The 13,663-nt window shown below is 42.3% G+C and overlaps 1 protein-coding gene across 2 annotated transcripts; it reads left to right on the forward strand.

Annotated features, from left to right (window-relative positions):
- The first annotated feature begins 673 nt into the window (after positions 1 to 673).
- Positions 674 to 13,639, forward strand: fhip2a (FHF complex subunit HOOK interacting protein 2). Of its 2 annotated transcripts, XM_079689663.1 has the most exons (17): positions 674 to 996; positions 1,956 to 2,034; positions 3,346 to 3,515; positions 3,814 to 3,918; positions 4,051 to 4,173; positions 4,312 to 4,530; positions 4,623 to 4,819; positions 5,008 to 5,122; positions 5,242 to 5,318; positions 5,406 to 5,598; positions 5,929 to 6,092; positions 6,806 to 6,952; positions 7,132 to 7,222; positions 7,338 to 7,481; positions 8,237 to 8,377; positions 10,232 to 10,335; positions 10,877 to 13,639. In XM_079689663.1, exons 1-17 carry the CDS (start codon positions 952 to 954, stop codon positions 10,995 to 10,997), a joined length of 2,235 nt encoding a protein of 744 aa, XP_079545789.1. In that variant the 5' UTR covers positions 674 to 951; the 3' UTR covers positions 10,998 to 13,639. The 2 variants fall into 2 exon arrangements, with proteins under 2 accessions (XP_079545789.1, XP_079545790.1); XM_079689664.1 differs by lacking the exons at positions 674 to 996; positions 1,956 to 2,034 and having other exon boundaries at positions 3,394 to 3,534.
- Positions 13,640 to 13,663: the final 24 nt, after the last annotated feature.

Here is a 13,663-nt window from a genome sequence, read left to right on the forward strand (position 1 = left end):
TTCCAGCGACAGGGCGTGTCCTGGAACAGACAGCATCCTTCCAATTTCCCGACAAGTTTATGTCCATATTTGAACATAGTGTACCATTAAATAATTATTAGGTAGTTATAAATGAATTGATTCTTTCAATTCCTCGTCTGCAGCTGCTGTCTGGTCCGCCTACTTCTATCTGGGATGACTGTGCTGTTTCGGACGTGGTAGTTGGGCTAAATCACAAAGTTGACAGGCACTATGGAGGAATGCATGTTCTTTCTCATTTTTTCCTCCATCAATCCAGCTACTCAAAGGGAAATATTTGGCGTTATTTTCCTCACGTGGGCTCTTCAAAAAAAAAATCTAACTCAGTGGGATTAAAGCATGCGTTAACTCAGCTCTACAGTATGTGAAAAAAAAAACACTGCAATATCATAGAATAGCCGAGTCCGTGCATTATGGGAGCAATCAATTGATTTTGCAGTTCAGCAGATATTTTCGAAATAACACATTGCTTGGTTATCAGAATTCCATACTTACTATATATTTGACGTGGGGTTAATGATTCTTGTTCCCAAACTGTAAAAATAGAACATCGTACCTGATTGTATGTAGGCTATTTATGTGTTCATTTGTATTCCTTGATGGTGGTCTGTAATTATTAGCCGCTACCTTATGTGCCTGCGCCCCCTGGTGGATTAGAAAGAGAGGCGTTTGGCGAGGGAAGTGCCACCGTGTCCAAAGTGAGAAGACCCAGACGATACTTCAGTCTGTGGCTGTCTTGTTTACAGTGGTTGTGCCAGGCCTTTGAAGACCTGTGGCAGACAACGTGTTAAGGTTTTATTGCTTACCTTTATTATTTCGTTACAAGGGTCAGTGTATGAATCCAATCTGGATCGAGGCGGCAACAACAGGAAGAAGAAGATAGAGGAATTCTCTAGGTCTTCTCGGGAGAAACTAGTCCAGTCAAAGAACAAAATGTTTTCCAAATTTACGTCCATTCTTCAACATGCTGTTGAAGCGGTGAGTATTATTTTTCAAAAACAACATTTATTTATCGTGTATTTTAGTTGAAAGGGGTCCTTGGTCGTCCAGACACAAAATAACATAACGTCAGCATAAGGGATACATTGCTAACTGGCGAGCTAACTAATTAGCCTAAGCTAATGTTAGCGTTTTGTGTTTGTCATGCCAACTTGTTCGTCCCTCTTATCGATAATATATCCGGGAGGTTGTCTCTTTGTCTGTTCTGTTGTACCACAAACTAACACATTTCAGTGTTGTCATTTTGTATCTTCGGTGGAGCAAGACGTGTTTAATGTAGTAAGGCTAGCTTAGCTAGTTAGCCGCTAATGTTAGCTAAAAACAGACCCAAAAAGCTAAAGTATTGCTGTTGCTAGCTATCTCGTTTCAGGCGGAGTGGTGTCGAAACCACTGAACCACCTGGTTCAATGTTGCGTAAACGTTTTAACCTTAACATTAAAAGAAAGGTCTGTGGGTTATCTCGCACAGCCTTTCTGTAAAGCCTAATCTAACACGTTAGCCATCTAGCTAAGAACCTTTTATAGCATGCCTTTAAAACAGGTTCAATCGACTGCAAGTCAAGTGTTTAAAACAAAATACGTATGGCAGGTGAACACTTTAGTCTTCTGGCGTAACAGTTGCTTGTTAATTTATTACTAACTTGTTTTCCGGACATATGGCTCTCTGGTGTTTACGAAGACCATATTCACAACACGTTTAAAACATTATCAAAGTCATATTGTAGTGGCACATTACCTCTGTTCAACACTGAGAAGGTATTATTGAAAGTGACAGTATTGCTAGAAGACATACATTTCCCCAGAACAACCTGTCTCCTAACTAAGTCGGTTGGAAGCTACTGACTTATGTAAACATGTTGCCTTGATAATTGGTGTTTCTCTCCTCCCCACCAGTGTAAACATACAACAACGTCTATGTTTGCATTTTGTCTTTTTCAGCTTGCCCCTTCGCTGCCCTTGCAGGAGGACTTTGTCTATCACTGGAAGGCAATTACACATTATTACATCGAGACATCTGGTAAGAAATGTTTTAATGGATAAGTCATGATATTCCCAGATGTTGATTGGTATGCAGGTTGCTTTCACAGTTTGTCCCGCATTGATAGGACCAGTGTGGATATAAACAATAGCAGGAAACTAAGTTTGTCAGACTGTATGTAGGCTTGTCTATATTACAGTAACATATAACAGTATATTTGCTGCTGTTAATCAACTTATTGTCAACATGTAGCATTAGTCAGGAAGTGCAAATGGAATGGTAGTGAAGAAATCTGAATTAAATTGCCAATTTGTAATTATATTGGAACTGTTATGCTGGTTGAGTTTGAAATATATCTCAACTTGTGGGATCTATGCAAGTTGAACAAATATACTTTGCGTCAAGTCGCAACTAAGATTTACTTGGCAACTAAAGCCAGTCAAGTAAAGACAACTTCAATGAAAACTTCTGCCGTCTAGTCTGTGTATTTTGCGGTCGTAAAATCTGCATCTCTTAATTATTCATTATCCCAAACCACAGCTTCTTCTCCGCAGTTCTTCTAGTTTGGCCAGTTTAACAAAATACACCCTGAACAGCTGAAGGGGGATTATCTGTACTTTTGAGGGTTATGCTGAGCTAGTTTTCAGGGTCATTTAATCACAGATTTTCCAGACTTGTGACTTGAATTAACTTCTTCTATACTTCCAAGGTCACTTGAGAAATAATTGATTATTTTGATGAAAATGGTTGTGATTTATCTTTGTGACATTAACATTACTTATTGACAGCATTGTGTGCTCTGTTACTTTCAGCTTGACAGACATGCGTAACTTTAGTTGATTTAATGCACAGCATTCCCATATTTATTCATATTTGGCAGCAGTCGTTCTATCATACGCAGCGTTGTGTGAAAGGTGCATGCTTTTCTGTCATGCTCCCTTCCTTTACTCACTTCTGCTAATGTGTAAACAGCCTGTTGTCAGCAACTCACCAATGTCTGCATGTGCTTTACAATACATGTATTGCCATTTAAAACCAGTGAGAAATGGTTACTGTCATAAGATTTTACCGCAACCTCTTATGCAACTTGACAAAAAAAAGATTGTAGGTCATCAAATAACATTGGACTGAGTTACATCAAAACAGTTAACTTTACACATATGGTTTCAAACAAATACGACATCAAATGTATGGTTTTAACATTTGTTTGTTGTTTTTGGGGAGAGACCCGTGCAGTTGAATTGAAGTGGTTAGATAAACGATTGCTGGAGCTTTTGGCACATGGCCTTTTTCTTTATGTATCTCATGGACATACCAAGGGTCCGACATATCTGTGTTTTCCCCTCTTAGATGACAAAGCTCCAGTCACAGACACCAATATCCCATCCCACCTGGAACAGATGCTGGACATCCTGACCCAGGAGGAAAGGGAGAGGGAGTCTGGAGAGACGGGGCCCTGCATGGAGTATCTCCTCCACCACAAGATCCTCGAGACTCTCTACACCTTGGGAAAGGCAGATGTAAGGCATTCATGCTTTGGTAACTACATGTTCTATACCCCCAGGGAAATAGAGATAACACATATGGCCCTGATATGTATATGTGGTAAATTAATTGTGGGAACTTGGCCCATGGAAGTTTGGGGGGGTAGACACAACAGTGATTGTACAATCAGATCAGAAGACACCATTTCGCTCTGCTCTTAAATGAATCCGCAATGTTGGCTAAATTCCACTCATGGTGGCGAGACATATATAGGTATAAAGTACATTTGAACATATTCTGTTTTTAATTTTTTTTAATGTAATTTTTCATCAGTGTCCTCCGGGGATGAAGCAGCAGGTGCTCACCTTCTACACAAAGCTGCTAGCACACATTCGTCAACCTCTCCTCCCACACATCAATGTCCACAGACCTGTGCAGGTGAGAAGTGATGTAGTCTGGATTTCAGTGTCTTTCTGATAATCCTTCTCCTCAAAATTGTACACGAACAGTGAGGTTATGTAACTTATCCTTGACTTTTTTCCCCATGTCGCTGTGAAATTCCTTTGACAGAAACTGGTCCGTCTGTGTGGAGATGTGCTGGCTGCTCCTACAGAAAACGAAGAGATTCAGTTCCTCTGTATAGTCTGTTCCAAACTGAAGCAGGACCCATACCTTGTCAACTTCTTCCTCGAGGTGAGTTGCTATGACACCAGAGAGAGACATTTGAACATCTCATTCCTAAATGTCAATCTATATGTATTATTGTACAAGAAAGAGCCTTGTATTATGTTTAAGTTCAGAAGAACCTTTAATTGGTTGTGTTATTTTCAGAACAAATCAAAGCGACCTGAGGCGAAGAGACCTGCAGAGACAGAGGCGGGGAAGGACAATGTGTTGGATCCAGACACCGGTCAGTCTGCAGCAATGGGGCGGGCTGACCACCCAGAGGAAGCTGCAGCTGCTGCCTCCACTTCTAGTCCCACCAATAACAACAATAACGGCAACAATTACAATCTCGTCACATCGCTGCTCAACCTCACAAAGAGCCCCGTGAGTCATTTCCATTGAAGATTTATTTAGCCGTCCTTTCTATTTGAGTCGAATGTTAAATCATGAGCTGTATCCATTTCTTCTGCTCTCAGGATGGCAGGATAGTGGTGAAGGCATGCGAGGGTCTGATGCTGCTGGTCAGTTTGCCAGAGCCTGCAGCTGCCAAGTGTTTAACAGAAAACACAGGGCTCTGTGAGCTGCTGACTGACAGGCTGGTGTCCTTCTATAAAGCCCTGCCACAGTCCATGGACCCCTTGGACATCGAGACGGTGGAGTCTGTTAACTGGGGGTACATTTCTTTCACATATTCAAAGAATTGTAAAGAGCTGTTTTACCATCTGAAGTCTTGCTTTTAATTTGACTTGGCAGCGACACCCCTAAATAGCATTCTGTGTAAAATGCTATTTTTAGTGGATAAATGGAGTTTCATCAAAGCTTTTGAATATTTCTACCTTTTTTTTGTTTCTCTCTTTTCAGTCTGGACGTGTATAACCTGAAGGAGGATGCTGCTATCTTCACAGGAAAGAGGCCTCTCATCTCCTTCCTGTCGTGGCTAGATTACTGTGACCAGCTCATCAAGGAGGCTCAGAAGGTCCTTATCCCACGCTGTGTTTTGATGTGTCACATTGTAGTCAGAATCAAAGGACTTGAAGTTGTTTTTGTTATCTGAACGCCACAGAAGGCTGAAGTACATTTTGTTTTGTCTTCCAGTCAGCAGCAGCAGTGATGGCAAGAAATGTGAGGGAAAGATTCTTTGTGTCTGTGATGGAGCCGCAGCTGATGCAGACGTGAGTCATCAATCAATCATCCTTTTATACGTCTTGTCAGTTGGGTGACTGCTCATTAACATGTGGTGTGTTTGTGGGTGCACATAGGTCGGAGGTGGGCATCCTGACCTCCACGGCCCTGCTGAACAGGATCATCAGGCAGGTGACCTCAGAGGCTCTGCTGCAGGAGATGATCTACTTCCTGCTGGGAGAGGAGACGGAGCCAGAGACTGCTGCGACTGTGGCTCAGAATCCACTGCGACACAGACTCATCGAGCACTGCGACCATCTCTCAGACGAGGTACTTTTCACATCTGATTCAGGAAGTACTTGGTTATGATACGAAATGTGAGATCATTCACGTGTGGCTGATTCTTTTCCACCCTTTTGTGATCATAAATGTGCCTTAAACAATGAAAGTTTGATATTCAAGCGGAAAACTGTCCAGCTGCCCTTCAAATTCTCAGTGATTCATATGATAATCCAAATTCATTTTAAATAGTGACTGATCACTCAAGAGAGAGATGAGTCATGTCTTTGATGTTTGAAGTCACTGCCTACATTTCTTTTAGTCAGTTAGCAAATTGGTTGTTGGGTTTAAGGTGGAAGCTGATCCTCATTCTGTCCTCAGATCAGCATCATGACGCTGCGGCTGTTTGAGCAGCTGATCCAGAAGCCCAACCAGCACATCCTGCACAGCTTGGTGCTGCGCGGCCTGGGGGAGAGGAACTACCTGGAGAACAAACCCCAGGAGGAGCGGGAGCCCCTGGAGAACGGGCTGCCCCACGATGCTGTGTAAGGCCCCGCCTCTGACCTCCCCTCTGCTGCCTTATAACCCTGCATGGAAAATCATCTGCACAAACACACACCAGTGGAAATAAAGTGAATGCATCAACTAGCTTTTTCAGATGGGCAACACATTCAGCAAAAACCTTCCTTTCTTTTGGTGATTCAATCTTTTTATGACATGTTTTTTGGGGAATGCATGTCAACCAGCTATGACTTTAATTATAGTTTTTTTGGAGATGATACATTCCGAGTAATAGCTTGCTTATAGTTTTATATGAATGTTGCTTCATAGTTCATACAGAGGAAATAAGTCCCCAAATAGAACACTGTAATACTGGGTTTACATGATCATTGTTTCAAGAGGGTGAGATGAGTTCACGGAACAGCTGAAGACAGTCAGGGACTATACGGACACACTTAAATATACTTAGTAATATCAAACAGGTACAGTAAATGCAGTAAAACCTCATCCCTACATCATGTACAGTAGACAATAGACATTGATTACAATTCCACACTACACACCAGTATCTATGGTACACCTAATAAGCCTTAATATGCTATCATTCCATAAAACAGTACATATGTCCCCTTTTTAAATACACGATGCAATACAGAGAAAGTGGACTTCAGTGCAATGCAGAATAGAAATTAGAATCCCTTACATTACGCATACAAAAATAATAGAAATGTCATATCGACATGTGTTCTGTCCACAGAGACCTTGAGGAGGATCCACTGTTCGGGGATGACCTCTCTCCTGATAGCAGGCTGTCCGGATCTGATTGGCTCACCTCCTCTCCACCACAGAGTCCTGACAACTCAAAGTCTGACGGCAAGACGGAGGTCCACAAAATCGTCAACAGGTACACACACACACACACACACACACACACACACACACACACACACACACACACACACACACACACACACACACACACACACACACACACACACACATACACACAGTCTGCTGCTGACACAACACACAGCATGCAGAGCCCTTTAGTTGTCAATAACGTTTAAATATTGCTGCCTGCAGTTTCCTGTGTTTGGTGCCTGATGAGGCCAAGTCATCGTATCAAGTCGAAGGCACAGGCTATGACACCTACCTCAGAGACGCTCACAGACAGGTGAGGCTCATTCTACAGCATGCTTGATGCCCTCTGTGTGTACTGTTGCTAATCAGTTTTCTCATCTGTAGCTAGTAGAAGAGATATTAAAGTTTGGATATATTTTCCTCCTCAGTTCAGGGACTATTGTGGGGTCTGCCAGCGGTGGGACTGGAGGGGGAATCCAAAACCTTTAGAGAAGTGTAACCTGGACAGCCCGTTCTTCGAGGGCCACTTCCTCAAAGTTCTCTTCGACAGGATGGGCCGCATCCTCGACCAGGTGACCCTCCATATTACAAATATCTGCAGAAAAGCTGCATGCCAAGGTGTTGAAATATATGTTTGTCAAATCTGTTGCATTGTCTAAGATCCACCTGTCTGAATAGCAAGATGCCCAAAAAAAAAAAAAAAAAAGGAATTACACATTCAGGCTGTAAACACATCCATAAAAAGGTTGCCTGTTGTTTATGGAGCAAATAAGTTACACAATCATTTATTTTCTCAAGTTTGAAAGGTTGTCGAGTCCTCAGCTGGTTAATCAAGCTGTGTGTAACCAGACTCCAGTGAATTAGATACGCTTTCTGTATGCAAATCATTTCAAATCCTATTTAAGGTCAAACCCAGAGAGAGCCATCGCTCCTAAAAAACCAATATTAGTTTAAAAAGATGTAATTACACTGAGATCTAAATGTTCCTGCTGAATGAGAACAGTTCACTGATGAAGTGTAAATGAACCCCTGTAATGGAAAGTGGAGAAGAAACAGACATGATGTGAGTGAGCTAATGATTATGCAGAGGCCTTTTTATTTTTCCAAACAAAAAAATATAATGAGCTCTTGCCATAAACTAATTTGACTAATCATGTTGGATGGGGAATATGCAGATTCTTAAGTGAAACTCACTTTTTGGCAGCTCTTATCGCAGCTGTGTTTAGTGACGAGTCAGAAGAGCTTCTGACTGTGCGTTAGTTTGTGTTCATAATTCAGAGCTACTCATTGAACCTGCAGCTTCCTCTGACTCCTCTCTGTCCCACAGCCCTACGATGTGAACCTGCAGGTGACCGCTGTGCTCTCCAAGCTCTCCATGTTCCCGCACCCCCACCTGCACGAGTACCTGCTGGACCCTTACATCAACCTGGCCCCCGGCTGCAGGTCCCTGTTCTCCGTCATCGTCAGGGTGAGGCTAGATTATAGACTTTATCTTATCTATTGTTTATGGCAGCACTGCTCTTCCCATGGCGTACACGCACTGGAGCAGGTACCTAAACATGTCTTGTTGTGTATAGGGATGCCAGAAACTGACCATGATCAAAATCGAAAATCCGACAGCCCTGGCGAATAATAATCGATTATATAAATAAAATCTAATTTTAAAAATAATTTTCGACTATGGAGACTTTAACGAATATTCGAATAATTGCTGGCATCCCTAGTTGTGTACCAGAGGTGTGGACTCGAGTCACCAATTTGATGACTTTGGACTCGACTTGACAAAACACTTGCGACTCGACTTGGACTTGAGCCTTCTGACTTGATACTTTAATATAGAGGTCTCCAACACGTTGATCGCGAGCTGCCGCTAGAAGAGCAGACTCCCGTTGGGGTGCTAGCGAACTTTCAACTGGGGGGGGAACCTCGCTGCGGGGAAACGCCGGACCTCTGTCGGTGCAACTTCAATTTTTCTCAAGTTTGAAAGGTTGTCGAGTCCTCAGCTGGTTAATCAAGCTGTGTGCAACCAGACTCCAGTGAATTAGATACACTTTCTGTATGCAAATCATTTCAAATCCTATTTAAGGTCAAACCCAGAGAGAGCCATCGCTCCTAAAAAACCAATATTAGTTTAAAAAGATGTAATTACACTGAGATCTAAATGTTCCTGCTGAATGAGAACAGTTCACTGATGAAGTGTAAATGAACCCCTGTAATGGAAAGTGGAGAAGAAACAGACATGATGTGAGTGAGCTAATGATTATGCAGAGGCCTTTTTGGTGGACTCGAGTCAATTTGATGACTTTGGACTCGACTTGACAAAACACTTGCGACTCGACTTGGACTTGAGCCTTCTGACTTGATACTTTAATATAGAGGTCTCCAACACGTTGATCGCGAGCTGCCGCTAGAAGAGCAGACTCCCGTCGGGGTGCTAGCGAACTGTCAACTGGGGGGGGAGCCTCGCTGCGGGGAAACGCCGGACCTCTGTCGGTGCAACGTCAATGATGAAAACATAAAAGATGAAGGGCGGTGACGGCCGTCAGCGAATCGAGCCGGCCCTTGACGATTGTGTGTGTGTGTGTGTGTGTGTGTGTGTGTGTGTGTGTGTGTGTGTGTGTGTGTGTGTGTGTGTGTGTGTGTGTGTGTGTGTGTGTGTGTGTGTGTGTGTGTGTGTGTGTGTGTGTGTGTGTGTGTGTGTGTGTGTGTGTGTGTGTGTGTGTGTGTGTGTGTGTGTGTGTGTGTGTGTGTGTGTGTGTGTGTGTGTGTGTGTGTGAGACATGGGACCTTATTAAGAATCATTTTTTCAAAGTTTAGGAAATGGATTTGACTTCAAATTGCCCATCCTGGCTTGAGACTTGACTCTGGACTTGAGTGCAAAGACTTGAGACGTACTTGTGACTTGCAAAACAATGACTTGGTCCCACCTCTGCTGAGTACTTTCTTGCAATGTTTGATGCTGTATTTCAACATGTTTGGCCTTTATCTCATGCCACTATTATTGCTGCAAGAGTTTCAGTGAATCCCACTTCCTGTTTTATCCTTCTGAGCGTGCTGCTACTTTACCTGCAATCACTTGAAAAACTGCACCTCTGTCCCACTTATTCTGTCATTCAGCCCAGCTTTATTTAAATCTGTCCTAGTAGCACACTGTGTTAAAGTCAGTAGAGGCAGCTGGAAGCTGCTTGTTGATGCTAATTATTACCCTAATGTCCCCAAAGGGTGTAGTATACATTTATGAGTGATGCACTGTTGCCCAGAGATGTAAGAAAGCAGGTATATTGTTTTTATGTAATTGTGTGTGTGTGTGTGTGTGTGTTAGGTGGTGGGAGATCTCATGTTGAGGATCCAGCGAATCCCAGACTTCACCCCCAAACTGCTGCTCGTCAGGAAGAGATTATTAGGTCTGGAGCCGGAGGGCATCAAGTACGTACCTCTCACACACCACTGAGCATTCTCTGAGTTATTATCATAAACTCTAAATGAGCAGCCAAGTTTGTTTTTATTAAAACAAACTCATTCAAAACGGTATCTTGGTAACAATATTGTTTCATCTCTCATTTCAGTTGACATTTTAGCTCTAGTATATCCCTGCTGAAAAAAGAAGACTGCATTAGTGTATGTGAGCACCAGGAGATGAGACTGGAACAATTGATTTCAGTCTGGTCTTATACTATTAAATAACAAATACCTGATCAAAACATTGTAGCTGATTAATGACATTCATCAAGCTTCTCATCTGAACGAATGTAAACCCACTGGAATTAGGAGAAAAGCTGAGTTCATTCTGTGGGTTTGTGAAAAGATACTGAAGAGAAATGTGTTTTTTAAACCTCAAACTAAAAAACTTAAATGAAATAGAGAATTCATACATTATAAGTCAAATCTAATTCAAAGTGTTTATAAGCACACTTCTGAGATGACCTCTGTTCCTGACTCCTCCCCTTTCTGTGTGTTCTCCCCGCAGTGTGGACCACATGACTCTGCTGGAGGGCGTGATCGTGCTGGAGGAGTTCTGCAAGGAGCTGGCGGCCATTGCCTTCGTCAAATACCACGCAGCTTCCTCCTCCTCCTCCTCCTCACCGTGAGCCCTCCCACCTGTCTATCAGCCATCGGGGGGGGGGGGGGGGGGGGGCAGGTCAGAGGTGAACTGGGCCTGCGGGGTGCGGCGGTCCCACTGTAACAGGGTCAGCAGAACTTTACCACTAACTGCTGTCGTTGTAAGACTGTTAAAGCCCCCCCCCCCCCCCCCCCCCCCTCCTCTTCTGGCCACTATTCAACAGTCTTTGGTCCTGTTTTTGTTTTTGAGATGGTCAGAGCCTAGACACTACCCCCCCTCCCCCCAGCGGAGAGGAGGAGGAGGAGGTGCAGAGAGACGGTCACATGACTTTTTCCAGCCTCTCACTCCTCCCCCCCCCTTCTCCCCCACCAGCCAAAAGAGGACCGCCCTGTAATTATTCTACCTAGGAGAAAAACTGTTTGTGTATTTATTGTCTGTCCCATAATCACACATCTGTAAACGTCTTTGCCTTAGTGTGGTTTCGCACCTTTCAGTTACAGATGGTTTCCTTTGGAACAATTTCATCTTGAATCCTCATGTGTTGTCTGTTTGAAGACAAGAAGCCCCCCCCCCCCCCGATATGTACCTGTAGTTACATACATGATGAACTGTAGTATTTAAGATACTGCACTCATATTTTAAATGCCAAGTCTTATTTATTGTTTGCTTTCAGGTTGCCTTTTTAACTAATGTCATATTAATATGAATTTCAAACAGTCAAACTAAGGACTGACTTAATTTGTTTTCTTTCTTAAGTGTGTCTTTAAATGCATTTGCTCTCAAAGCTCGTCTGTAATAATCACCCAAAGAAAAAATAGAATTTGGCAAATTGTGTGAATTTGCACACGGACCTCTTTGCACTCGTTACATTATTCATGCTTTTTAGGGAGTTGGCATTTGTGGAAGAGACGTTTTGTTTTGATTCCACGTTAGTTTTTGTTCTCCAGACCCAGTGTTCAAATCCCACACACCAGTGTTTAAATCATCCGAGGGATTGTTATCGTGTTTTTTAAAACCATTGTTAATTCTCAATAATGACTTCATTGTATCGATGGAATGCAGAGCTGCAAACCGCTTGATTTGATTTACCAGTATCTTAAATGCATTATTATCTTAAAACATACAGCAGTGGCTACACTGCAGAGAATGGGGCTATTTGCAATTTATTTAAAGTTTGTCGAGTCATTTACAAGAAAACAAAACAAGAACATTTGAAAAGAGAAAATGTGTAGCAACGGTTCATTATCCAGCGACACTGTTGAGTACGGAAGAGGATAAAGGAAAGACGTGAATCATTATTTTGACATTCTACCAAAAGTTATTTAGTTAATTTACTTTTTTTTGTTCTGACTTGAATCTGGAATTCTGAGAAAGTAGAATGCCGAACAAATTCACACGTGGCCCTAATCCTCTGCCGTAGTTTATCATCGCATCACATTTATCTTGACACCCTTTTGTCGGGTTCCAGACCTCCCTCTGTAATCATGACTTCCTGTTTGGTGTTGCGTTTACTTGCAGTATTACCTTTTTGTCCTTCATTTTAAATCACGATGTGCTGTGTTGTTGGAACCGGTTGATTGGTAAACAATTGCCTGGATACTTCGGGAAGGGGTCGGGAACTTAAAATCACCTCATGTATCTGTAATGAATTACATAAGGTTGAATTGATCTACATCAAGATGCTTCTTAATGGCTGCTTGTTGTGTTACCAGTGTGAATGTGTCCTTGGTTGCTAAGCGTGTTGAGTTTGTTTACGTGTGAGTGTTCTGATTTATCATTGCGGTGGAGAGAGTCATTCATTGGAGCCATGTGTCGCTAATCTTATTAGTCCCCCCCCCCTTCTTATTTCGGTACCACCTTAATCCCATCACTCAAGCACCTCCTCTACATTATGCAACAGCTTGCATGGAATCACATTTTGCACATTTCCTCATCTTTGCTCGTTCATAATGTAAATATACACGACAAAAAGCTTCTTTTTTTTCTCTCAATGTTTTCATAAACCAAAAAAAAGAAGAAACCTAGGATGTAACATTTCTATTTTAACGGGAAACCTTTTTTTAAATTGTCGAATCATGCACATTTTTTTAATCAACTATCTTTCCAACTGTACATTTGTATATTGTATGTGTACAATAGCAATATAGATATACTACCTGGTGTAAGTGCATGCTTAAACATTATTTTTCATTGTTGAAAGAAAGGAGTGAGAAAGGCAGTCCGGCCACCTGAGGATTTCTTAGCTGGAGATAGGATGCCTTACTTTCACTGTGGATTCTGCCTCACTACCATTTTGTCGGGTTTTACTATTTTGTGTTACATCGGCTTGGTTTGGAAGATGTACAGGACTCTGCAGCCAACTGATCTATACCCTCGATGGCTTCGACCAATCACTGTATCATGTTGCGTTTCTTTACGTTAATCGCTGCTTCTCTTCTGGTGTTTAAATGGGAGGATTCTTCTTACTCACGGCCAGTTCGATTTTTGTGACGGTGCAATGCATTATTAAAACATTAAGGTGCATGCTCACTCCTCCTGCCTCCTAATGCTTTGTAGATTTAATCATCCATCTTCATTTCAACACTGCTGTTATACAAAATGTTAGGTTTCATACTGAACAATATGGTTTCTTTGACATTTCTCCGTCCCAATTAAAGAAGGAAAACATGCTGTGGTGTGGATGTGGTCATTCTT

This window comes from Notothenia rossii (genome assembly GCF_949606895.1).
Source record: "Notothenia rossii genome assembly, chromosome: 6".
Lineage (NCBI taxonomy): Eukaryota > Metazoa > Chordata > Actinopteri > Perciformes > Nototheniidae > Notothenia > Notothenia rossii.